Source organism: Elgaria multicarinata, chromosome 3, assembly GCF_023053635.1.
Source record: "Elgaria multicarinata webbii isolate HBS135686 ecotype San Diego chromosome 3, rElgMul1.1.pri, whole genome shotgun sequence".
Lineage (NCBI taxonomy): Eukaryota > Metazoa > Chordata > Lepidosauria > Squamata > Anguidae > Elgaria > Elgaria multicarinata.
Genome location: NC_086173.1, coordinates 76,228,377 through 76,256,127, shown reverse-complemented (window position 1 = coordinate 76,256,127; position 27,751 = coordinate 76,228,377). Strand labels below are relative to the sequence as shown.

The 27,751-nt window shown below is 44.1% G+C and overlaps 1 protein-coding gene across 4 annotated transcripts in view; it reads right to left on the bottom strand.

Annotated features, from left to right (window-relative positions):
• The window catches only part of SFXN1 (sideroflexin 1), a 32,329-nt gene extending 17,226 nt beyond the window's left edge, over positions 1-15,103 (bottom strand). For 2 of the 4 annotated variants that reach the window (XR_010025205.1, XM_063120628.1), the window contains exons 1-3: positions 14,915-15,103; positions 4,329-4,508; positions 1,877-2,047 (exon numbers count right to left, since the gene is read on the bottom strand). Coding sequence is in view for 3 of the 4 variants with exons in the window: in XM_063120628.1 (XP_062976698.1) it covers positions 1,877-2,047; positions 4,329-4,492 (335 nt within the window). In the remaining variant the exon portion in view is untranslated. The other 2 variants (XM_063120630.1, XM_063120629.1) reach the window with 2 other exon arrangements.
• Positions 15,104-27,751: the final 12,648 nt, after the last annotated feature.

Genomic DNA, 27,751 nt, shown 5'->3' with positions numbered 1-27,751 from the left:
ATATTCATTCAGAATCACAGAATATAATCATGATTACATCAAGAGAGAACCAAATTCTTTATAGAACTTAAGGCATGTCAGAGTCAAGAAAGCTCATTTTAACATATCAAAACAACTAAAGGCTCAATCCTATATATATTTACACAGGAGAAAAGTCCTACAATTCCCAGCATTCCCCAGCCAGCATGGCTGGCTGGGGAATGCTGAGAGTTCTAGGGCTTTTTTTCTCTAAGCATGCATAATATTGTGCCCTAAGGGTTGCTTCATAAAATGATGGTTTTCCTGCACAAAGTGTAGGTCTTTTTAAGGGAAATATTATAGTATGAATACAGGCAGAGCAATCCTATGGTGGGAAGTGAGGGAAGAATCTATGGCATAATGTCTACTGCTTCCAATGCCCCACTGGTTCATGGCAGCCAGGATGGGAGATCGAGGGGGCATCTGTTATTTTTGGCTTTCGCACTGCTGCAGCCCTTAAAAAAACCCTCCCATTGACATCAATGGTGTGTATGTGTGAACTTACCTATGCCAAGTCTAGGGCTGGCATAGTTCCTGAACTGCTTTAGGAGCATGTCAGGGGAACAATAAGGCTGTGGATTCTGCACATCCAAGGGCATGCCTACATGGGATGATATCCCAGGGATCGCCCCAGGACTGTCTCTGTGTGTCCACATGATGCACAGGGGATCCCAGGAGCAGGGAGGGATGATTACTTTTTCGCTTGAGCGCCCATTTTCATTAAAAAAATAAAATAAATGGCAGGCACGATGTCCTCCGTCCTCCCGGGATGTCACGTGCTGCGTGTAGACTCAGGGGAAGGATCTCACAAGCATAATACCACGAGATCCTCCCCCTCCCTCCCGCAACCCTGTGTGGTGCAGACATGCCCAAGGTCTCCTTTGATCTGCTTCAGCATGCCCCTTTCCCCCTGCGACGGGGGGAGTGCGACAGCAGAGCAGTGGCTGCAGTTGAGGTTTCGGCCACCACAATGCGGAGGCCTCTGGGTTGGACCTCCTCTGCCTTCAGAGAGGGAGGTCAGCAACATTCTAAGGGAGGTCAGCAACATCCAGCTCTTCAGTTACAATAAGGGGAACCAATAACTGTTTCTCTGATATGTCCAGCATACTTGCCAGGAAGCTAGGATATTTGTCAATTTTTCCCCAGCTCTGATTTTCAGCTGCTCAGAGATTACTAAAATATGACTTTAGTATCAGATGGCTTTTATTGATGTCAATAATTCAAGAAAAATACACAATACAGAGGAGGTAACTGACAGGCGATGAGGAAGATCCGATACTTTGCCATTAGCATCCCGCATGCTAGATCTCCAAAGTTAGGAATTCTCAGTATGAACTCCCTCTGCCTTGTTCTCTAGACAGTTTTTCTACAAGGATGGGATTTTGGACATTTCATTTTTGAGTGTTATGATGAGAGATGGTAAGATGGTAAGAAGGGGCTAAAAGCTCACAGTGAATTCTAGGATAAGCTTATAATCAAAACAAGTGAGAACAATGTAAGGGAAAAGGAAAAAAAGACAAAATATTTGTTTAAATTATTTGTTTAAATTATAATGTCATCTGCTTGCTTCATTCACAGAATGTTATGGCGATGGGGTGAGGAATGGGCACACATCACTGTCTTCCATAATCCACCCATGTTTTCCCACCACTTCCATCATTTTTCTTAGTGCAAAAAACCCCACCCCTTTAGTAAGAAAAAGAGGGACTAACTGCAGAATGTCTTCTAACTGTTAGCACTAAGAGCCCTCTTTGTGGGTCCTCCTGACTTCAATGAGACTACAGACTTATAGCTGTTTTTCATGACTGCAAATTTATTCCATTGAAGTTATAGTTACTGGTAATGTATTATGACTTACGTATAAAAGGTCATCATGCAGCCAGTAATAGTCATGTTCATAGGCACCTGAGCAGACATGCGACCAATCAAAACCATCTTTTCACCCGTATCTGGATGGAAGGCAGAATCATAGATATATTTTGCCCTCCACAGTTCATCTTCTGTCACTCCAGTGGCCACAATACCTTGTCTTGAGATAAATGGAGACATATACAATGAATTATAAATATGACAATGGGGGTATTTTAGGTCCAAAACCTAACAGATGATTCACAAACCAGCCTGGAACGTATTTTCTCAATACTATTGTACGAACCACCTGCTTACATAAGAAACTCTGCTGCCAATTCCATGCCTGTGGCTGCCCTTTCCCAAGCTACCGTGATCACAAAAGTCCTGCAGTCCTGAAGCACTCTAAGTGGATCCTCCCGACTTCAGTGAGACTACAGACTTAGAGACCCTTTTTATTCTCTCAGTATTTTAACACTTAATTTTAACTTAAATTTAAATTTTACTGTTTTAACTCTGTATTTTAATCTTATATCAATTTTGCTGCGTGGTTTTATCCTGGTTGTGCTTTTTATACTGTATTTTGTAATTGTGCTTTTAACCTGTTGGTTGTTTTATTGTGGTTTTAATTTTTGTGAACCGCCCAGAGAGCTTCGGCTATTGGGCGGTATAAAAATGTAATAAATAAATAAATAAATAAATAAATATCATTGCCTGCTTCACACTAAATTATCTCCATGTGGTTGTGCATGCAAGCACATGACCATCTGAAACAACAACAACTATGCCCCGCTTGTTTGCCTAACTGGTCCTTCATTTTCTACTCCAAAGTACTCCAATGAAGATTAGCATTCACGGATCCCCATCCTTTCCCCACTGTCTTGCCAGATCCCTTTCCTCTTCACTGCTGACAATGAAACCTAACTCTTCAATCCCAAATTTACACTGAGCACGGAAGGGCTTTCTCCCTTAAACACCCATGCTTAGGAATACATAGTGTATTGTAGCTTTGGTTTGATTGCAGTGTAACAACCAAACAACAATTGGAACAAAGTGTATGACAGTTCTGATCTGTTGTCACAAATCATGGTGCTGGTGCTAATCTACATTTATTTATTTATTTTTATTTATTTATTATAACATTTATATCCCTCCTTTTTTCCCTCCAAGGAACCCAAGGCAGCATACATAATTCTCCTCCTCTCCATGTTATCCTCACAACAACAACCCTGTGAGGTAGGTTGGGCTGAGAGTGTGACTGGCCCAAAGTCACCCAGTGGGTTTCCATGGCTGAGTGGGGACTAGAACCCGGATCTCCCGACTCCCAGTCCAACACTTTAGCCTCTACACTACACTGGCTCTCTATAATCCTCTATCTGTCTGTCTGTCTGTCTCTATATCACAAACCCTGCTTCTTCCACTGTGTTCATATCCATCTCTGAGATCAACAAAGAACCTCCTTTTGACAATACCATCTGCATGCCATAACTGTGATAAAGTGTAGATCTTTTTTTTTGGCTGGCTCCACAACTATGCAATTCCCTCTCTTAAGACTACCCCAAATCCAAGCTCCCCCAAGTTCACTTTTCTTGACAAAACAATTTGCAGGGGCTGAGGTGGGTGGGGAGAAGTCAAGGTACCATTTTTTTTATTCTTGTGGCTTTCTTATGTTTCTCCTCTTATTATGTTATCCCTTGAGTGTTATCACCCATCTTGAGTCCTGGGGCTTGTCTTGATGAAGGGTTTGCCCCGGGGTGGTTCGCAGTAGCAGCAGGTCATCTACATGACGCAGCCGCCATTGTGAAGCCATCCAGGGGCAAACCCCAGAAACTCTGCTGAAAAAAAGTCGGGCACTTACCCCGATGTTTTGGGCTGCAGAGGCGTGTCACAGCTGATGGCGCTCCCTGATTGGTCGCCATCAGCTGGACAGGGAAGGGGGCAGATCTCCAGGAGCTTAGGAGAGCCCCACGCATGTCCCTGCAAATAAATAAAAAAGTAAAAAGGGGGGGATGGAGAGGAGAAGAATGGGCCCCAGGTGTCCTGTAAATAAAAATAAATAAAAACACAGGGATGGAGGAGAGGAATGGAGCCTGTTCCTCCCACCTCTGGTTTTTTAACTTTTAAAAATCTGTATCTGTGAAGCTGCGCAGATACAGATTAAAAAAACACAGGGGAGGGGAAGGAACGGGCAGCCAGAGGGAGGTCAGAGGGAGAAGAGGTGGTTTGGGTGTCGCACGTCCCTCTCTTCATCTCCCTCTGGCCGCCCCGTTCCTCCCCCATCCCCCCCCCCCCCCGGTGCCCAGCGCTGCGACTGTGTTTGTGGCAACGCTGCACTTGCGTTCCTTCCCATGCAGATGCTGGGAAGGAGTGCAGATGCAGGAGTCCATGGCTTCGTGGTGCCAAAACGCCATAATTAAGACGGGGGCCTGGAGATAAAGTGGGGTTAAAAATCAAAATCATACCTGTAATCATGCACGATTTGTCTTGCTTTTTCTAATTGTTCATTGGATAACAAAACATTCCTAGGATCAGTTACAGTGAAGAAATGGCTCGCTCGTCCAATAAAAGTGCTTTGATCCCAGCGAGGCTCTTTGATATTGATGTTTAACGGTATATTTCCTGCCATTTTCCCCCCAGGAACCCTGAATACAAAACAGACAGAAGGGCATTTCAGTTTTACAGATCTTGGCATCCCCAGTTTCCGTGTATCACTTTAAAATGGCTGGTTCCCTTGTCACAGATTTCTGTTCTCCTATTAGAATTCAGAAGTAGAGAAAACGTAGCCTTGTGCAGTGCTTGTGGTGAACAGTGCTGAAAGGGAACAGTGCTGAAATAACACTCACGATTCAGTCTCCATTGACTTCCATGGGGTTTTTCTGTCAACATAGACAGATTGCTAAGGAATTTATGCAAGTGCAGTATCTATTGAAATCCATCTGGACAGATACATATGCAAGGGAACAAGCAAACTTGCGGCTACTGCTGCCCCACCCCCTCGAAATCTCTGAATGTACAGACCCCATCCACACCTTTCTTCCACTGTATGTGTGAAGATTGAGGCAAAGGAGCACACAGAGGTTGGAGGCCTCAACCCCACTCCTCTTCCTTGCATTGGATACAGGGATTCAGTCAATGTATTCAATCAATACAAGGCTATAGTCAACTGAAAAAAAGTTAATTCCAACTTTGAAAATGCCCAGCTGAATTGCTAGTATATCTGGTCATTGTGTTACCCTGGGCAGGATCTACACTACTGCTTTAAAGTGCTTTAAAGCGCTTTTTAACAGTTTTGACAACTATTGGGGCCCAGGACACACCCCATATACAGTTGTCAAACCGTTTTCAAAGCGCTTTAAAGCGCTTTAAAGCAGTAGTGTAGATCCTCCCCCTGGTTATGCTTTTATATAGTATTTTTATTGTGCTTTTATACTGTTGTTTGTTTTATACTTTGATTTGAGTCTGATGGTTTTAACTTTTGTCAACCGCCCAGAAAGCTTCAGCTATTGGGTGGTATAGAAATGCAATAAATAAATATTAATTTATTTTATGAAACAATGCATTTTTAGGAACAGATTTATTTCTGCAGAAAAATACAGCAATAGAATGTTTTTGGAGAGAATAAAAGAAGTCTCTGGAAAATTTCTCAGAAGAAGAGCATGCTCTTCTCGCTTTATGACATATCCCTTTGCCACAATTTGATTTAAGCTGAATATAAGGCAATTCACTTCAGCTTTAATTTTCATTGTAAGGGCCAGAGAAGGATTTAAATCTTTCTGCTAATCCAATTCACTAACTGCATTGCTTAATCATAAGCAGCCTGTGATCTAGTATTCTTGCAACAGCACTTTGCTTGAACAGAAATCCAACCAAGCTCCACAATAGGGTTATTACCAGGGCTGGATCAAGTGTTTCACCTTTAAGGCCCAAAATTGACCTTTCCTTGGGAACGGGTGCAAAGAACTTTCTGAAAACTTCTTTAATTGTAACATTTTGCCAAACCTCTTTCCCCTCTTCACTGGCTTTGACTTGAAAAGCTTCTTTCTCCTTCCTAAAATTCCAGCCAATCAGAAAATTATGTAGTGAACCACTGATATCATGGTGCTACACAGCAAATCAGATTTGGCCATTTGATAACATCACAGAAGTCAAACAAGCCATTTGAGCATGAAAGCACACAGCATGGACTGGTCACATGGTGCTTCATGGACTGATCACATGGGTGATCCCAGCCACTTGGAAAATTGATTACCCTCACACTTTAAAAGTGGTAACCACTTTCACTTCCTTCTGACACAGTCCCCAAAACTGTCACATGGAGGTATCATTCACTACTGACAGAAGTACCCCTTCCAGTTCATTTTAGTGGCTCTGGAAACAATGACTTCTCCATTTTTATTGCAACAGTAAGAGACCTATTTGATAATTACATTACAAAAAGAGGCCTATTTAGTAATTAAATTTAAATGAAACAACTCTGAAACGGATTCTGACAAAGCAGACGGGCTAAAGTTTCTGGTAAAAAATAATTACCAGTTCATCTGATAGCTAGGACTGGCATCTAGGGTCGGCCTTGTTGGGCACCCCCTGATGGGCCACACACCAACAGAAGGCCCACTTGATACCTGCCACTCCTCTTCACCCTTGCAATGTGGTTGTGCACCCACTTTTCACTCTGGCCCAGGTAACAGTGGTGGTGTGAAGAGACACAGTAGATGTCACTGCTTGTGTATACTCATTGGCTCTCTGCTTGGCAAGCAAGCAGAGGGTGACAATGATGAAGAAGAGGAGCAGTGGCAATGCTGATGAGAAGGTAAGAGTCCCTGAGAGAGAGGATGGTATTAACAGTGTCTTGTCTTGGGCCCTCCAAAACCTGGAGCCACCACTGCTGGTAGCATATGAAAAATGGAAGACAAGAAGCTAAGGAAAGCGATTTCCAGGAACAACTGTTCTCAAATTCTCAACACAATTCCCATGAGCTTAGTACTATCGTCCTGCACTTTGCTTACTTGGCCCTTGAACAATATTACTCCAATTGACGGGACTGCACTTGGCAATTGAACTTTAGAGACATTGTAAAAGAAATACTGGAATGCACACATAAGCTCCCCTGCTCTCTCTGTGCCAGTAGCCATGACCTTTGAAGTTTAACTGGAACAAATCCTGATTAACTCAGTATATTTGACAATTTAGGAAATTGTTAATTAATAGAAGAATATTTCTCCTTTCTGGAAATACTCATTGGCCCTGTTCAGCCATCATGCTAAACCATGATGGTGAAGTGTTTGGAGCTAAACATTATGGCTTAGCATGTTGTGTGAACCTTACTTAGTGTGTCATGTGAACCATTCCTAACCATGGTGATTACATAACCATAGTTTAAACACACTTACTAACCACTTAAAAAAACGGGAGAGAGTTATACAAATGTTTCAAGAAAAGTAGACCAGATATCCATATGTTTATCCACTTACAAGTTATAACACTCGTTACATATAACACTCGTTCAAAAGTGTATAATGTTATTAGGTCCTCGATCCATTGCATTATGGGAGGTATGAATTTGTCCTTCCAATGTGATAGTATAAGTCTTTTGGCTGTCATAAGGGCTCTGAAGATCCATCTGCACTGACCATGCGTTAATTTCCAAGAAGCCGTTAGGCAATTTAGGAGGAGATGCACATTATTCCATATTATAGATTGTTTCAGTACAAAGTTCATCCTTATTATAACCTCCTCCCTAAAAGGGGCAACCATGGGGCATTGCCAAAACATATGAGTTTAAGAAGCATTAGATGCATTACATCTCCAACAACTGTGCAAGTTAGACAAACCCTTATTGAAAAGGCATTGTGGAGTCCAATAGGCCTGAAACAATGTTTTTTTGGCTGAAAAAGACGTAACCTGAGATCCATAGAAGCCTTTGTATAACTCTCCCAACCCCCGTTTTTTTTTTAAACAGTACATACAATGGAAAATGATGACAATTTTATATACACAATGTATGGGGGGGTTCTTTCCTGTTTTCACAATGTATTTTCTGTTCTGTTTGTTGAGATTCACAACAAAAACCACAAAACACTTACTAACCACTTGCTGCAAAAGGGTTAGTGGTCTAACCATTGGTTAGTGTGTTGTCTAAACAGGCCCATTGGTTATTTAGTAACAGATTAGTCATAGTCCTGAAATTTGTAAAAACAACAACAAAACACTTTGGAAATTTGGAGTGATAATGCAGAGTAGTATTTGTCAGAATGACCAATACTCTTCAAAACATCAGAAATAAAGCATGATTTGCTAACAAACAAGTAATCTTAGTTTTAATAATCTAGATTTAATAAGCATTCACATATACTGAATATATTCTGTAAACTGCTTGAATAAATAACCGTATTACGTACTGCTCCAAAATGTGTAGAAAACTACAGGCAATCCAACCAGTTATACAACTCTGGTTTATTGTACTCAGTCCTAAACAACTCATTAATTGGAAAGAAAACACACATACGCACAGAGTTTCTGGATGTTAATTGGGCCACTTTGACCTTCACAAATTAGAATGCTTACATATGCAGTCAGCATGTTTCTTTTTAAAAGAAACAAAAAAGCACGACTAGATTCAGAATCATCCATGCCATAAATGGGTGAAATTTGATTTGTCTCTCTTAATGTTATTTGGTTTTATATGACATTGTAAGCCACTTTGAGCTTGCTTTTAGGAGGGAAAGGCAGAGTACAAACAAATGCATCAATCACCAGTGCAGGTCCGGCATCAAAGGTAAGTATGGTTGGGCACCTGATGTAGGCCCACACTCCAGTAGAAGCCCACTGAGAAGAGCTTCCAGGACTTGCTTCTCCTCTTCACCACTGTAACTTGCTTGTTCACTTGCCACTGCTTACTTGTCCACTGCCTCTCTGCCTGTCAAGCAAGCCAGTGGTAGCAATGACGAGGAAGAGGACAAAGAGAAATTGCAGCTGGTGACAATGGTGGTGGGTAGGCAGGCTCATTGAGGGTCTTGCTCAAGGCCTGAACGCCCCCCCCCCCCCGCCCCCGCAGCCAGCACTGCCTGAATCCTCATGAATGGCATTCCTTCAGGCTGCTGAGGAAAGGCAGTTAACCCTGGTGAACATCTGGAATAAGTTTTCTGGTTCTCTGGAACCCAGCCACAGACTGTCTGGGCCACGTTTGGAAAAGGAAAGGCATAAAGGGCCTTCAGCGCCTATTCTGAGGACCATTATTGGGAAGCACTGCAATGTATGTATTTTATTTTGGCCATGGTTAAGCAACTGCAGCAGTGGTGAAGAAGCCTCAGTGGGTTTCGTTAAATCCTCCCTTGCCTTTAGGAATGGGCAGGCATCAAACTGAAATGCATTAAATAAGTCGTTTCTCTGCTAATATACTAAAAGGGTTTTTGATAGAAGTCCTCTGCACACTTTCCTTTCACTTTTTAGCTGGTGGAAAGTCTGCATATTTGTTTTGAAGGTTAAAAGTCTAACAGAACGTTAGAGGATTTTAACTCAAGTTTAAATATATGCCAAAAAAAAAATCTAATCTTGAGAGAAGTTCAACTTTGTTTTTTTAGTGCAACGTGTACATTAACTCTTAACAGCAATAAAGAAGACTTTAAACCTTGTTTAAAGGTCAATACTGTACCTGCAATGAAAGTCCAGGAGCAATTAATAATTAGTCTCAGATTGTAACACTTTTCTCTTTTAGAAGTAAAACATTTATATTGTACAATGTGGTTGAACAGCTGTCATTTTTGTGTATATATCTTACATACTATAGTTCCTGCATAATCATTTAGCAGAATATATGCACATGCTGAATTACTCACTAAAGCCAATCAACAATCACCATTCATTTCAGAGCACTGGCTGTTGATGCACATATATCTCATTGCTAGCACATGCAAGAGGAACCATGGAGGAGGAATGAGGAAGCCCTTGTGAGCAATAGAATTCCTTTCTAAGCATATGGGAGCCCCCATGTACATATGGGGTTGTGGAGCAGAACACAAGGATGAAATTCTGTGTGTAGTTATACATGTGGATAACACATTAACTTCAATGGGATTTACACACATACAAACTGCATGCAGGATAAGATTATAATGTAGTATCTTAAATGAAAAATGGTTAGTTTCCAGCATAACACATGCATAGGTTTTATGCATATGGAAGTTTGCAAATCATCTGGGAATCACACTCTCACACAGCCCAGATGGAGCAGGTAAGGACAAACAGATGAATAAATTTACATAGTCCATCTTTATAGTAAAAGATTGTGTGAGAGACAGTGTCTGTTGGGTGATTTGCAAACTTCCATATGCATAAAAATTACACCTGCAAGATGCAGCTGGTAGCTGGAAATGCATGATTTCCCACAATAATATAATACACCACATGATTAATGTTGAAAACATTAAATCCTGCTAGTTTAAATGGCCAATTTAAGACTGCAGTGCTGTCTTAGAAGAAAATCAAATTAGTTTGTTTGGGGTATATATGCTATGGATAGCCTGGAATGAGTTTTGCTTAATGAATATCCTTCAGCTTCTTAAGGACGGACAAGAGCTGTTGTCATACTTGGGCAGGCCAAATGGTCACAAAGCCTGGTACCCAGCAGCAGTAATAAGCATTAGCATTGATACAGCTATTTAGATGGTTCAAAGTGCTTCACAAACCTTATAGGATTATCAGGATTACTGAGATAATGTAATCTAGTATTATCCCATTTTACAGATATAATGCGGGCCTGAGGCTGAGATTTAGTGGTTTGCCTAAGGCCCCTAAACACTACAAAGGCAAGAATCCTGCAAACAATGGGTGAACTCTGCAAAATTGGGACCATTGCCCCATCTTTAGGAATAGGACCCTGTTGCTCCAATCCCTGCTTATCTCAGTGGCCCCTATGTTACTAGCTTCTAATTCTACTTTCTGCAGTCCCTGGGCTCTCTCCATTTGACTACCTCTGCCCTCACCTGTCCCCATTCTTCTATTATTATTATTATTATTATTATTATTATTGCCTAGGCTAGGCAATATCCTTTGTGCTTGTTTTCACTGATTTGTGCTTGTGATTGAGTGAATGTATATGGCGCTACTCCTCGTGACCTATTTATTTTTACTTCAACTATTACTATTTTGGAATCTTTTATGCAAGTGTGAATCTGTTGGCTGGGCCAAGGAATCCGTTGTGACTCACTGCACCTTAAACTCAAAATTCCCCCTTAGCCCATGTACTGCGAATGTGAGTAAGGGTGTACACAAGTCTGCAGAGGACACACATATATTGTCCTGTGTAGCATTCAGCTGCAACGAGATTCACAGGTTAGTATTTAAAAAAAGCAACAACAAAACAGCATCCAAGCCCCTTCCTATATTTTGAAGTCTTAAGATTTTAAAAGCTACAGGACAACTTCTGTGCATATTGCACTAAAATGACGAATGGAACATAGGAAGATATGAAGCTGCCTTATATTGACTCTGACCATTGGTCTATCTAGCCCAGTAGTCTCAACATTGACTGGTAGCTGCTCTCCATGGTTTCTGGCAGGACTTCTTTCAGCCCTACCTGGAGATGCTGGTAATTGAACCTGGGACTTTCTGCATGCCAAGCATTTCCTCTACCACTGAGCTATGCTTCTTCCTATAGCAAGCCCATAGGAAGGTATTGTGTAAGTTCATATTTAGAAACTGAAGAATGCCTGTCCATGTATTTGAAATCCATTTTCCATAGTTCACAATTCTAACAGCAAAGCTAGAAGGCTAGCTGTGGTGGCTATAAAATAGGTTATGCTGTATTGCTCAATGTTAAAATAAAAGTAACACCTGCTTAAAAAAAAGATAAAAGTTCCAGCTACTGTGACTAACATCCTTGTCTTTACCTTGTCCCTAAAATGCATATTACAGCACTGGCTTACCTTTAGGCCATTTCAATGGAGAGAGACCAGAGACTGGAATAACCTGGTTTGTGAGCTTCTGTTTCAAGACAAAGGCACACCTGCAAAACTGTCATGGGGAGATGTAGCTCCTATCCAGACAGCTCTTTTTGCAGAAGGAAGCTGTGTCGAGGCCATGTACTAATTAGAATCCTAATTCCCACTGAAGAATAAACCCAGTGTGTGATGGTGTTTTGGATACTACCAGCAAAACTGCCCATGGTGCATGTTGAAAGATGGTATTACTTTCTAAAACATCCTCATTTCGTCCCTTTCCTTCCCCCTCTATATACATGTATAGCTGCCACAAGACTGTGTTGTTTTTGAAATAAATTATGTCTACCACAATCAATAGGTATTTAAGCCACATGCCAATCCATCCATCTCCAACATTGCTCTTATAAAGTAACCATTTTCTATAAAGAGCATTAAAAATGCTGATTGTCATGTTAGTAATTTAAATATTGCATTATGGATTCTGTTACTAAACTTTCCATATGGAGACTATTGAATATATTTTAGATTAACCAGGTAGTGTGTGCAGCCAGAAATACCCTTCTGTGTCCCACATAGAAGAATGGCCTTCTAAGAAACTTAATTGTATGGCTTATTATCTCTTAGTAACTGTAAATAAAACTGTTCCAAATAGGGATGTCATAGAAATTCGCAAGAGATTCAAATGAGTTCAGATTTCTATGAATCTGACCTATGAATTCTACAGCAGACTGGCTTTTTTAAAGTTATGCAGATTCCACAGATTGTTGGACTGGTTTTTCACTTGGGGAAGGGGGAATTTGTGCAAATGCAAATTAGTGCAAGTAGAATGAAATTCTGATTTTAAAAAATCTGATTCTGTCAATGATTGTATTATAGAACGAAAGACACCTGACAAAGACACAGATGAAATGGATTTAACAAAATCTGTACATTCCAAACTCCAAGTAAGCTAACTGAAGGTCAAAATCTTGTGAGTTATTTTTGATAGCCACTTTGAAGGTATCAATGCAAAGCACTTCAGCCACACTGATCACTGGTATGAACCAGCAATGAGAAAATTAAAGTGGTTAATTAAGTCATTAACAAGAAATGCACTCAGAGCTTACTACTATAGACAGTAAGCCTACATACACCAGTTACTGGGTAACATGGGTGGGAGGGTACTGTTACACTTGTGTCCTGCTTATGGTTCCTGGTTGACAGCTGGTTGGCTGGACTAGATGGACTAGTCCAAGCATATCTGACCAAGGGTCCATCTAGTCCAAGTGCTGGACTAGATGGACTCTTGGTCAGATCCAGCAGGGCACTTCTTATATTGTTATATACTGTAGTCTGGTTCTGGCCACTGTATCATAAATAAAACATCCAGTAACACCAGAAATGCAGCAGTTCTATGTAATAAGAAAAACAAGGATCGTGCAACAACTTTCACGAGTGATGTCAGAGGAATCTATTTAACTCCATTATCATTAGCCAACACACAGATGATCGAGCTGGAGGGGTGTGTGTGTGTGTGTGTGTGTGTGTGCTAAGCTGGCAAAAACTTGCCAAGCTCCATCTACTGAACAATGTAGCAAAAAGGATGTAGCAAAACCCACCTTTTTCTATGCAAATTCTCTCATGAAACTTCACCCATGACAATTTTGAACGTGGTACCATTTAGAATAGAGAAGATGTGGATTTCAGACTTGATTTGTGTCACTTAACAAAAATGTCCTGTGTGTAGTCTCTGCCTGCAGTCCTAGTCTGAGAGTCAGCAGGAAAGCTGATAGTTGGGAGCTAGGATTGGCTAGCACATCAATCAAACAAAAGGGGGGGGGAATTGTTGCTAATTTTATTTTCATCGAAACCTGCTTGTACTGGCATTTATCTGCATCAGCAGGTTTGTCTGCAATATAGACTTTCCCACAATGCACCAGGAGAAGCATATGCAGCAATGGAAGGCATATATCGGCGGGGTCTGAAACATCAATGCTGCAAGTCACATTTATGTAGGGGGGAAATAATAAGTCCTGATGTAACCTAGCAACAAAAACTACAGCTCATGGATAATGCCTATTGCTGAGGCAGCCTCCTCAACAGAGCAGCCATCTTTGGTGTGTAACTTAGAGGGAGATTTCATCATTCCATGCTGGAGTCACTTCCAGATGTTTGAGGTTTACGGCTGATGCTGCCAGCACAGCAGCTTCAAGCCCTTTCAGTTCGCTAGGATTTCTGCAATGCCACATTCTCTTATCAGCTGCCTGGTCTTGCTAGAGAAAAATCTACTTTACAGCTGAGTTTCGTTTTCTAATGCAATTATAGGAAACCTGGGAGGATGACTGTGCCCTCTTTCTTCCCAATAATGTGGCCACTGCGGGGTCTGTTTGTTATTTTAACTCACACAGCTTAACTCTGCCTGCTTTATGAATACCCTCATCCCAGTATTTCATCTTCATACATTTCATTTAACAGAGGCTGAAAAAGAGACAGCCAATGGTACCCAAATGACCTCTCCCTTCACATCTTCATAAGGCCTTTTTTTAAAAAAAACTCTCCCAATTTCCCCAGGCACTGTGCATGTCCTTGAAGTCGATCAGCACGCATACATTAAATAGGTAACAGTTTGGACCACCCACCAAAGAATGCATGCATAGTGTATGGAGGGACAAGGGGACAGGACAAATCGCATGCTATTGCTGCAGATCCCTGCACCGTTTTAGTATTCCAGCTGCCCATGAGAGACGTGTGTACCCCCTCCCCCCTATTTCCCCAACCCGGTGATTTTTTTGGGAGAGAAAACGGCTGTGTGTAAACGCAGCCTCGGTGTAGAGGCTACATCAACTGCCCCCAAAGAAGAACCGCCTCGTTCTTCTCCATCTGTATTGGATATCTAACAAACCGAAGCGGGAAAGGATCTTGCTCGTCCCGGTCATTTGGGGAGGAGAAGCTGCTGGAGCTCCCCCCCTTCTCCCCGTTCAATGTATCCCCGTAGGGTGACGCGTGGGGGAGGGGAGGGGAGGGGGATACCTTTCCAAAGCTGCCTGGTTTAAACCCTGCCGAAGCGGCGCCTGTCTATGCAGCCGGAGTGAGGGCGATAACGACAGGCGCTGGGGGTGTAGGGTACTCACACCGCGCCCGCTGCGCGCCCCGCTCCACGGTCTGCCTCCCTCACGTCAGCGCCGGCTCCCTGGCGGACCCTCTCGTCGAATCACACGGAGCCTCAGCCAAAAAAAGAAAAAAAAGAAGAAGGGGGGGGGGGGGAACCGCCGGAAGAAATCCAGCAGCCAGCGAGCGACGGCAACGCGGGCAAAACGAAGGAGCCGTGGGTGGGAGGAGCAGAAAGCGTCTGGACCGCCCCCCTCCCCGGGTGGGGGAGGGAAAGGAAGAGGAGGGCACGGAAAAAGACCGCGGCAGCGGGGCTGGAGTGCGCTCCTGGCGCCTTAAACTGCAGCCCGAATGGCATCCAACAGGTGAAGCTTACCCCACGGCTGCAGTACTGGAATTCTGGGGAGGAAGTGGCGGGTGATTTCCCCCTCTCTCTTCACGTCCCTCCCAGCCGGCTGTCGTTTTAAAAAATCAGTAAGCAGGAGAGGGTAGCGCTAAAGACAAGGGAGCTAGGCCCCCTCTGCTCCCTCCCTGGAATTAGGGTATTATGGGAGAAAGCTTTGTGTCTCCTTTATGCGGTTTCTTCACAGGACCTTTAGCGGGACGAGGTGGCGAACTGATCGTGCGCTCCTATCAGCTGGTCGTGTACAAGTATGTCGTGTACACGCATAGTTTCTTTGGGCTGAAGCCTGCCCGGAAAGCTTTTCTCCTCCTGATCTGTGTGAGCTGGTTTGAAGGGTGGCAGAAAGGAGATACTCTACTCATGCTTATGGACACCTTTAAGGTTGAGTCCTGACACCGAAGATAGGTTGATAAACCCTAGAATAGTTGCTGTCGTTGTTGTTTTAAGCCTCTTGTCCCGCATTCTCCCTTTTTGAAGCTTCTCTTGTCACATCCAATAGGTATTTATTTAAAGACACTTCCTTAAATAGCCAAAGCACTCTGAGCTGTTCACAAAAGTCAAACCCCCAAAATACAACATGATAAAATATAAAGCCTTTTAAAAGTTTAACACAATAGAAAACCAAACTAAAAACCAGATTAAAGGCCAACAGCTGTGTAAAGATCTAAGAACACACATTTGAGAGAAAAAAAGGTCTTCACCTGACACCAAAAAGACAACAGTGTAGGTGCCAGACAAGCCTTTCTGGGAAGGGCATGCCACAACCAGGGTGCCACCACTAAAAAGTAGTGGCAGGTTGGTGCTGGCAGATCAACACGATAGGTATAGCTTTCAGACTTTTATGGATTTATATACACCTTTTATAGGTGTAGCGTCCAGATTGTTCAGCCTCATTCATGGAATATTATAGAGAATCCAGATGCCATTGTCTTCCACTTGTAGCCCTCACGTTCTCTCACTGCTTTTCCCATCTTTTTTTTCCTTACATTAAGGAGAAAAAGATGGGAAAGCTACACAATATCTTCTGATTGCTAGTGTCAGCTGTCCATCTGGAAGCACACTGTGAAGTGTAATGGAAATCTTCCTGTGTGCAACCCACCCCCAAGACATGCATTTTTAGGCAAGGACATTTTTACACAAAAGTCCAGCACTCTGTTCCCACAGTGGCCAACCAGCTGTCGACCAGAAACCCACAAACAGGACATGGTGCAACAGCACCATCCCACCTATGTTCTCCAGCAACTCGTGTATACAGGTTTACGGCCTCTGATATTGGAGGTAAAGCTGCTCTCCTAGAAGTAGCTGTTGTTATTTCCAGATATTAGAGATGTACTTTAGAATAGAATGGTGAAAGGCAACTGTGTGTACATCCAGGTGTACAGCTCCTAGCACTAACACTCACAAGGCCTTGTGCATGGTAATGTTTCCCAAGTTTGAGCCTAGCAGTTCAATGGTCCAAGAGCTCCAAGGTGGTCAGCAGAAATAGGGATCAGGCATAAGGCAAGGTCTCAACAGCCAAGGTTAAACAGGCTCCAGGGCAACACAGCAGACAACAAACAGGCAGGATAGTTAGAGCTCAATCCAGAAGTACTCATACCAGAAATAAATCAAGAACATAAGAAGTGCCCTGATGCTGGAGCAGACCAAGGTTCCATCTAGTCCAGCACTCTGTTCACACAGTGGCCAGCCAGCTGACAGCCAGGGACCAACAAAGCAGGACCTGGTGCAACAACTAGATTCAGAAAAGTGTAGCCAACATTGCTTTCAGCAGTTCTCTGAGCCTTACATTGCTGTCTTCGTGCAGATACTCACCCAAGCCTCAGCTGTGAACTGTTAGGGACTATAGCTGAAAACTGTCTTGTGAGCAAGCCTGCTGTGTGTAAGCAGACCTTTTCTTACAAGGAGGCCTCTGACCCAGTCTAGCACTCCTTCTGTGTTCCAATTCCTTGAGGTAGCGGCTCCTGAGGGCTTGAGGATCTCTTTGCCTCATTTCTGAGGCAGAGTCCTTGTTCTCCACAGGTGATGCCATCATGGCGGTTACCCCTGAAGGCCTGGGCTTCTCTTGGTCTACTGCCAGTTCCTAGGCATTGATGGTGGCAGGTGGTTCCTGGTCCTCCAGCTCTTTCTTTGAGGGAGCATCTTCCAGCAGGGGCATGATAGTACAGCTGTTGTGGACACAGGCAGCAAAAAAGAGGTGAGACATAGATATTGGATTGAATTAGGCCTGCATTTTATTAAACAACAGTATCTACAAGAGGGTGCTTGTGCAGGAACTTCAGGTGAGCTCACCCTGGACTCAAAGAGGGTGAGGACGGAGGCCTTCCTGTCACTCCTGCCTGGGGCCACACAACTCTGAGTGAGTGAGTTGAGTTGAGTCGAGTCAACTCCCAAGAGTGTATTTAGGGATGTGCTCCGCTCCGATTAGAATTGGAGAATCAGAAGCGAATTGGCCTGTTCCGCCTTGCCCAGAGGCGGAGTAGAAGCGAACCATGGACCCTTAGAAGCAAGGCGAAGAGAAGCGCCCATAGGCGTAGCGCTTCTCTTTCCGCGGAGCGCTTCTCTTTCCACGGAGTGCTCCGATCACCATTTTGAAAAAATTTGCCCATAGGATTGCATTGCGGAAAAGAAAAGGGGATAACTGTGTTTTTTTAAAGCTATCTTTCTGAAACTTCTTGTGCTTAGAGAGTCATGGCTGGGGGTCATTTTGAGCCTACTCTCAGCTCTCTGCGTGGTGTGGTTCGCTTGCTAGATTTTTTTAAAAAAACGGGTAAAAAACAGCGGGAGATTTACCTTTTTGAAGTGCTGAGGGGCAGAGTCAACTCCCGGTCATGATCACATGATCCCAAAGTCGGAGGAGGGGATAGGCAAAACAGGATACTTGGGATACTGGGAACTTCTCTTTCTTAGTCTGAACGGACTTTTCCCAGTGTTTTTTAAAACAGTAGCCCCACCAAATGCACAAACACAACCTGTGAAATCATATGCTAAGCAAATAAATAACAGATAGGAAACACAGCACTGCTGCCCACCCTAACCTTGGTGAACAACTGAATAGATGTGGTGCAAGGGGATGAGGTCCCCTAGGGCATGTGGACGTGCCCTGTGCTGAAGCTAATGCCTATCATGAGTTGAAGTAACAGGTAGCTTCTTAATGGCATAGAAGCAGCTAATGCCTTTCATGAGTTGAAGTGAAAGGTTGCTTCTTAATCCCCCTCCCCTTGGGCACGTCCACTTCCCTCTTACTGGTAAAAGACTGACATAGCCTTTTAAGACATAGCCGGTCCTCCTTGCACCCGCAGGTCTGTTGGTTGCTCTATCAGCCAGCCCTCGGGCCTCCAGATGCTGCTTTTAAATGCCAGATCGGTGCATAATAAGATCTCCCTCATGCACGACTTAATTGTGGATGAGGCAGCCGATCTGGCATGTATAACCGAGACTTGGGTGGGTGAGCAGGGAGGAGTCAGTCTCTCCCAGCTATGCCCACCGGGGTACTTGGTTCAGCATCAGGGTAGACCTGAGGGCCGGGGGGGGGGTTGCTGTGGTCTATAGGAATTCTATCTCCCTCTGCAGGCTCCCTGTCCATGCGACTACTGGTCTGGAGTGTTTGCACCTTGTGTTGGGTCAGCGGGACAGATTAGGGATTCTGTTGGTGTACCGCCCACCCTGCTGCTCAACAGACTCCCTAGGTGAGCTGACGGAGGTGGTCTCGGCTGCAATTCTGAGATCCCCCAGACTGTTGGTTCTGGGGGATGTCAACATTCATGCCGAGGGTGCCTTATCCGGGGCGGCTCAGGATTTCATGGTCTCCATGACAACCATGGGACTGTCCCAACATGTCATCGGCCCAACACATGTAGCGGGGCACACTCTTGACCTGGTTTTTCACAACTGGACACGGAGATGGTGATCTGGAAGTGGGGGACCTTACATCAGTCCCTTTGTCATGGTCGGATCACTGCTTGCTGAGGTTTAGACTTACAGCAGCTTTTCCCCTCTGCAAGGGTGGGGGACCTATTAAGATGGTCCGCCCCCGGAGACTAATGGATCCGGATGGTTTCCAAAGGGCTCTGGGGAGTTTTCCGGCTGATAGGGCTGGCTCTCCTGTCGAAACCCTGGTTGATCTGTGGAATGCAGAAATGACCCGGGTGGTTGACAGGATTGCTCCCGAGCGCCCTCTCCTGAGTAGAGCTCGTACGGCTCCGTGGTATACCCCAGAGCTGAGAGCGATGAAACAAAATAGGAGAAGGCTTGAGGGCAGGTGGAGACGAACTCCTAGTGGATGCAATCAAATATTGGTAAGTGCCTATAGTAAGGCATATTCAGGGGCACTGAGGGCAGCAAAAAAACAATACTTTGCTGCCACTATTAAATCTTCAATTTGCCGCCCAGCGGAGCTTTTTAGAGTTGTCCGGGGGCTATTACATGCCGGTCCCAAGGACACGGTAGAATCATCTGAGGCCCGCTGTAATGAATTTGCTAGGCACTTCCAGAATAAAATCTTTTGCATCCGCCAGGACTTAGACTCCAGTGTTATAGCAGTTGAACCTAGTGAGGTGTCCAGAGTACAGTCTTGTCCTGTAATCTTGGATGAGTTTCAGTTGGTACAGCTCGAGGATGTGGACAAGGTGCTTGGACAGGTCCGCGCAACCACCTCTGTACTGGATCCTTGCCCCTCTTGGCTAATAAAAGCTAGTAGGGATGGAACAGCCGGCTGGGCCAAGGAGGTGATTAATGCCTCTCTACGAGAGGGAGTGGTCCCAGACCGTCTGAAAGAGGCGGTAGTGAGACCACTCCTGAAGAAAACTTCCTTGGACCCGGAAAATCTTAGTAACTACAGGCCGGTAGCAAATGTTCCATTCCTGGGCAAGGTCCTTGAGCGGGTGGTGGCGGGCCAGCTCCAGACACTCTTGGATGAGACTGATTATCTGGATCCATTTCAGTCGGGTTTCAGGCCCGGCTTTGGCACGGAAACAGCCTTGGTCGCCCTGTATGATGACCTATGTCGGGAGAAGGACAGGGGGAGTGTGACTTTGTTGATTCTCCTTGATCTCTCAGCGGCTTTCGATACCATCGACCATGGTATCCTTCTGGAACATCTGGCTGAGTTGGGAGTGGGGGGCACTGCATTGCAGTGGTTCCGCTCCTACTTAGCAGGACGGCTCCAGAAGGTGGTGCTTGGGGGACATTGCTCGGCCCCGTGGACTCTTCAGTATGGAGTTCCGCAGGGATCGGTCTTGTCCCCCATGCTGTTTAACATGTACATGAAACCGTTGGGTGCGGTCATCCGGAGTTTTGGAGTGCGCTGTCATCAGTACGCTGACGACACGCAGCTCTACTGCTCCTTTTCATCCTCATCAGGTGTGGCTGTGGATGTGCTGAACCGGTGCTTGGCTGCGACAATGGACTGGATGAGGGCTAATAAACTGAAGCTCAATCCAGACAAGACTGAGATGCTGCTGGTGGGTGGTTCCTCTGATCGGATGGGGGGTGTTCAACCGGTTCTGGATGGGGTTGCACTCCCCCTGAAGGAGCAGGTTCGTAGCTTGGGGGTTCTCCTAGAACCATCTTTGTCACTTGAGGCTCAGGTGGCCTCGGTGGCACGGAGTGCTTTCTACCAACTTCGGTTGGTGGCCCAGCTACGCCCCTATCTGGACAGGGATAACCTAGCTTCAGTTGTCCATACTCTGGTAACTTCCAAATTAGATTACTGCAATGCCCTCTACATGGGGCTGCCTTTGAAGACGGTCCGGAAGCTGCAGCTTGTGCAAAATGCGGCGGCCAGATTGATAGCTGGAACAGGGAGGTTTGAGCATGTAACACCGATTCTGGCCCGCTTGCATTGGCTGCCTATATGTTTCCGAGCCCAATTCAAGGTGCTGGTCTTAACCTATAAAGCCCTACATGGCTTGGGACCACAATACCTGATGGAACGCCTCTCCCGACATGAACCTACCCGTACACTGCGCTCAACATCTAAGGTCCTCCTCCGAGTGCCTACTCCAAGGGAAGCTCGGAGGATGGCAACAAGGGAGAGGGCCTTTTCAGTGGTGGCCCCCCGACTGTGGAATGATCTCCCCGATGAGGCTCGCCTGGCGCCAACATTGTTATCTTTTCGGCGCCAGGTCAAGACTTTTCTCTTCTCCCAGGCATTTTTTAACAGCATTTTAACAGCATTTAACAACGTTAAGTTTGTTTTTAATGGACCCCACAATTGTTGTTTTTAAATGGATAGTTGTTTTTATACTGTTTTTATGTGTGTGTGTGTGTGTGTGTGTGTTTTTAAATTGTATACTTTTAATGTTTACTATTTTTAAATGTTGTAAACCGCCCAGAGAGCTTCGGCTGTGGGGCGGTATATAAATGTAATTAAATAAATAAATAAATAAATAAATAAAATTCTTCTTGTTGTTTATTCAGCAGCACTGCTGCTTTTCATTCCACCCCTCCTTTATTTATTTATTTATTTATTTATTCCATTTTACACCCCATAGCCCAAGCTCTCCTGGCTTTTCCTCTTCAGTGAAGTCAGGCAGGCTTTCATTGTGGTTCAACTCCTTATTGTTGTTGTTGTTATTATTATTGCTATTAATATTAATTAGTACTGTTATTATTGTTGTTGTTGTTTAATAATGGCTGTGATCACAGTGCAGTCAATCAACTCTGAAGCAATGATCACAAAGCTCTACTCTTATCCTCCTAGCCTCCTAGTTAGTTATGGGATGCAAAAGAAAAGGCATCTCTCTGTGCTGCTCCCACCTCACAGGGATGGTTTGCATTACTGGCTTTGAAACTATCCTTGGCTCACTTCCTTGTGCCCCCAGAAATGTCTGCTGCCTGCCTGCCTTCTCTCCGTCCTCCCCTGCTCACCTCGCAGGGATGGTTTGTGTGTGTCTTGTTTTGACTCCGGGGATAAGTCCTTCCTGCGCTCACTTAGACTAAGTTCCAAATCAATTTTTCAAGTGTGGAAGAAGATTCGTATAGGTTTATCTACTCCCCAATTCATGGCATGTTGGGATTTCTTTTGAAATGGCCCCTGTCTGCAGCTTTAAAATCCCTGAGATACTGGGGTGTCCGATTTTCATAAATTCCCCAAAAATCAGGGGATGATGGGTTTTGCTTGAAACTTGGCGTCCATGTGGACACATGGATAAGCTGTCATGGGACCGAACGTGAGGTTTCTGACGTGCAAGTTGACGTAGTTCTAGGATGGGACTTGATTTGGGGTGAGTTAAAAGGTTTAAGCCCCGCCAAAAATCAGGGGATGATGGGATTTGCTTGAAACTTGGCATGATTGTGGATCTGGATGGCATCTCAGAGGGTGCCCACTTCAATTTTTTTTATCTGTCAAAATGTCGGAGAACAGTCCATGTCTGAAAATGGAGTGTCCGATTTTCAAATATTCCCCCAAAATCAGGGGATGATGGGATTTGCTTGAAACTTGGCGTCCATGTGGACACATGGATAAGCTGTCATGGGACCAAATGTGAGGTTTCTGATGTGCAAATTGACATAGTTGTAGCATGGGACTTGATTTGGGGTGAGTTGAAAGGTTTAAGCCCTGCCAAAAATCAGGGGATGATGGGATTTGCTTGAAACCTGGCATGAATGTGAATCTAGATGGCATCTGTGAGGGTGCCTGCTTCAATTTTTTTTATCTGTCAAAATGTCGGAGAACATGTCTGAAAATGGTGTGTCCGATTTTCATAAATTCCCCAAAAATCAGGGGAGGCTTGGATTGGCTTGAGTCTTGGCATGCGTGTGTTTACGTCCATGAGGTGTCATGGTGCCAAACTTGAGGTTTCTAACTTTAACAGAAAAAAAGTTGTATACTTTTTTGGATTTCAATGCAAGCCTATGGGGGGGGGGGGAAGTGGAGCTCCGATCCGGATCCAGAGCTCCGCAGCAGAGCGGAGTGGACTATAGGCGGAGAGGAGCGAAGCGGCCCGATCCGCAAATTGCGGATCTGGAAGAGAAGCGGATCGGGGGGTCCGTGCACACCCCTATATAATATGCCCATGGGTCCCAAAGCACGGAGTGACAAGCCTCAGGAAATGCCAGTCATTGTCTGTCACTTACCTGGCTTTGCCACACTTGCCTGCCAAGGGAAATGTGATCAATTAATGTAACAGCAATATTATAATCCCGAACTAACTTCAATGCCATAAATAAAAGCCAACCAGGTAGCTACTAAAAAAATTCCTTGTGCTAACTTCAGTATCAGAGGCAGTAAACCTGTGTACACCAGTTGCTGGGGAACATAGGTGGGATGGTGCTGTTGCACCATGTCCTGTTTGCGGGTTTCTGGTCGACAGCTGGTTGGCCACTGTGGGAACAGTGTGCTAGACTAGATGGAACCTTGGTCCAATCCAGCATGGCTCTTCTTACGTATGTCTAGAAAGCAACCAGCAAATCCTGCACTGAACAGAGAGAAGAAGGGTAGGGCCCAAAAAGTTGGTTAAGAGGCCTGGAGCATTGGACACTTGTAAAGGGCAGCCCTGCTTCATGTGCAATGTGTGCTGTGGGCATGCAAACACACATGGTGCAGCGTCATCCCTCCCCAGCACTACACCCACAAAGAAGCCCTGGATTCTGTCTCTTTTTTCCTTAATAGATTTTTTTCCGGTAAGGGAAAAAAGATAGGAGTGATGGGGGAGGGGGAGAGAATAGGAGAAATATAAATGGTAGATGTCATTGCCTGGACTTTTTGTAAAATTCTGAGAATGAGGCAGTGCAGCTGTACAATAAAGGCCTTGTCTGGAATCTGGTGCTATGAAATGTTAAAAAGATTTCTTTATTTCTCTATACGAAATATAAAAAATGTTCTAAAAACTTTAAACCAAACTTGTACAACGCTCAACGTTTTGGATCTTGTGATTCCTTCGTCAGGAGCTGTACAACAAAATGAATTACTTTTCTAAGTAATTATACGTTCGAAACCTTATAGATATTTTTTACAAGATCGCAGTCAAGTTCATTCTGTCTCCGTCAGCAGTCAAACAGAATGGGCACGGCTGCGATCTTGTAAAAAACTATAAGGTTTTGAATGTCTAATTACTTAGAAAAGTAATTCATTTTGTTGTACAGCTACTGATGAAGGATCCACAAGATCTGAAATGTTGAGCATTGTACAAGTTTGGTTTAAAGTTTTTAGAACATTTTTTATATTTCTTATCGAAAAATAAAGAAACCTTTTTGACATTTCATAGCACCAGAGCTAGTTGCCTCTTTTTCCTATAGCCTTTTTGTGGTGCTTTTCCCCTCTTTTTTCACAGCTCACACTTGTCTGGAATCTCTTCTTCTTTATTTATTTATTTATTTATTTAAAGCATTTTATAGCGCCGCCTCACCATTTCTGGCATCGAGGCGCTTTACAATAACATATAAAACAATTCCATTAAAACCCTCAACCCACATTTCATATCTGTCTGTCTTTGTGTGTATGTGTGAAAGTTATTAATGCAGGATTAAAAAAGAAGAGAACTACTTTAAAATTGATTGTGTGTTCTAGTCGATGTAGATTCAATATTTGAATGATAGGTCTGGAGAGCTGCAAATAAACATGTTTTTAGTAACTAGCCTTTGCAGTGGGAAATTTCTTTCCCACTTTGTGTTTTACCATGAGTACCACACTCACAATAGGCCTTTCCATGTTCCACAATTGGTCTTTTTCCAAGGTTTTTTCTGGAGACCCCAAGGTGGGCTGCTGGTCTGGTTATTTTTTAGGTCAAAATTGCCCATTCCAAGCTGCTTTTTGCCTGTGGGGGAAATATATATTGGGTACCTAAAGCAATATACATAGACAAAAATGAAAAGATGACTGGTTGCTGACAAGTTCACTACACAATTTTAGCATATGGTTATGCAGGCAGAATGGTTTTTCCATTCTTTCTGTGAATGGAAAGAACCACTCTGTTTGTGGAAGGGTAGCGTTGGATCCAACACCAGTCCAAAGAACTCCCCCCAACCCCGTCCCATGAATCCAGTTCCTTGTGAACAGTAAACCAAAAGGGCTAGTGTAATTTGTAAAGAATCCTAGATTGTTTTGTTTCACTCATGTATAAAATATTAACCTTTATAACTTTAATTTCTTTGAATTGAAGGATTGTCTTCTCTTCACAGCAGATTGGTAAGAAAATGAAGTGTATGCGGGTGAGTATGTGTTTTACAAGCCTAAATGAAGCCACTTGGAATTAGTAGCTCCTAGCAATGTTGGAATTGATTATTGGCTTCCTTGCTGATAGCGTTAAAAAGGTAGTCCCCCTGGGGGGGGCGATGGTTGCATCAAAAGGGCAAAGGGAATGTAAGGACAAAACTTGCTTAAGCTCCACTTCTGTTTTGCAACTGGTTGTAAAGGTGATGACCTCGTTAAATTGAACCAGTGTGTGCTGTGATAGCAGTTTTCACTGTAATACTGCTTGAATGTGCTGAATTGTCACAAATCAGGAAGCCGGTGTTGCTGTCCTAGGCCCACTCAACAGGAATTATGTACAAGATTGCAACAGACATTACATTTAAGTGTTACATTTTGGTGGTGGTGGGGAGGTTTGTTCACTTTCACTAACCAGGATTGTAATTTTCTGTATGTCTGAATGGCTGCACATTCAGGTGCATGTATAACTTAGAAAGGAGCCACTGAAAAACAAGTGCTCATGCTCCTAAAGAAATCCACAACTGGAAATAAGTAAATATGCCCCCCCCCCCAAAAAAAATCACTAAAAGCTGACAGTCATCTGTGACACCTGTGACAGTCAGCTGTGATGGCCTGGTACAGCAAAAACAACAAAGAGGCTAACCCATTTATTTATTTATTTATTTATTTATTATGTTTGTTAGTCTTTAAGATGCACGTGTAACAGCAAGTCATGGGCAATTGTTGTGTTAATTCTGGGTTCTTTAACCCCTAAATAATCCAGAGTTCCTGGGTTTGGACATCACAGTAACAATCCAGAAATGGGGCATACTAGGTTTAATGATTGAAAGTGGAAGTGATGGGTGTGTGGGAGGCAGCGTGCTTGCTTGCTTGCTGCTGCTCAGCCCTGACAACCCATGGGTTGTTATGTGCAAACCAGGCCATTGTTGTTTTTATCTCTATGATGTAATCAGCTCAAAAGTAAGTTGAACCTTCAATCACGTTTATGGAAATGACTTTAAAAAGCAAATTGGCTTTCTAGAAGTTGAACATGACAATGATAATAGCTTCTTTTTTAAAAGCCACTTTCTTATTCCCGTGGCTTTTCATTTCATTAGCACTTCAATAAAATGCTTATAGGGAACCAAAAAGAAAGAACTTTTTGTCAGAAAAAAAATGATTGCACGTAGAATCTGGATATGTGATCTATATAATAACAATAGGATGATTTCTCTTTCCCCCTCAGGAGGACTGAGTAATTTATTTATTTAAAACCTCTCTGTACCAAACCAGTACCAAAATCTGTTCAGCAGATGAGCATGCACAATTTCTTGTATATAGATGAGTGTACACATCCTGCTACTGTATGCAACAATTTGGGACACTAACCCAACAGTGGCATTAGAAGCACATGCCTCATTTCCCTCTGTCTTGGTTTTGAAGGGGGTGTTATTATAATTTTTAAGAACAAAGCTTGTTCTGAGGTTTTCAAACCAGGTTGGAAAAGGACAGTGGAGGAGCTAACTGTTACCCAACCTGAGGAACCTTTGATGTGGGGAACCCACCCAACCAGCCCTTGTTTGGTGGGAAAAGGAATGCCCACCAACCTCGTGACCCCTCTCCAAGGTCCATCACACCTTGGAAGAAATGCTGCGTAACACTGGCCAGCTTCTCTGTGGACACTCAGGCCTTTGTTAGACCTACCTGAAAGTCCGCTCGGGAGGAGGGGTGAGCCTGTACTGCAGCTAGTGTGGGCTGTCACACCAGTCTACATGTCAGACGCGACAGGCTCCAAGAAGGACCCATCTCGTCTGCCATTTTTAATTTTTAAAGGGCTTGGTACGCAGGAGCGCACCATCAACAGGTAAGTGGTTTTTTTATAAAGGGTTCCCTGCTCCCCCCTGGCTCCAATTCCCTCCCTGGCCATGATTCCCCCAATCTCTGGTTTCCCAGCAATCTCCCCTCCCGATCTCTCCCCCTGCCCCGATGGGCCCAGTGCTCCTGTGGAGTGCTGTGCCCTGTCTGCCACTTTTCCTGGCTACTCGCAAGTAATTGCAGTAGCCAGGAAAAGCGGCGGACTGGTCTACACGCCCGCGGTCTCGGGCGCAGCCCGTGACCGCAGGAAGTACCGGGGCACAAGTGGTGCCGGTTATCCCGGGCCAAGGGAGGGTTACCCCTGCCTGAACCCGGGATCCCATGTGTGTCATCTGGACACACAGGGGCGATCCCGGGGCTTGCACCGGGCTAACCCATCGTCTAGCAACAACCTCAGTTACTTCCTGTTTTCAAACAGGAAGTAAACAAGGTGCATGAGGGCCATTTCAGTCC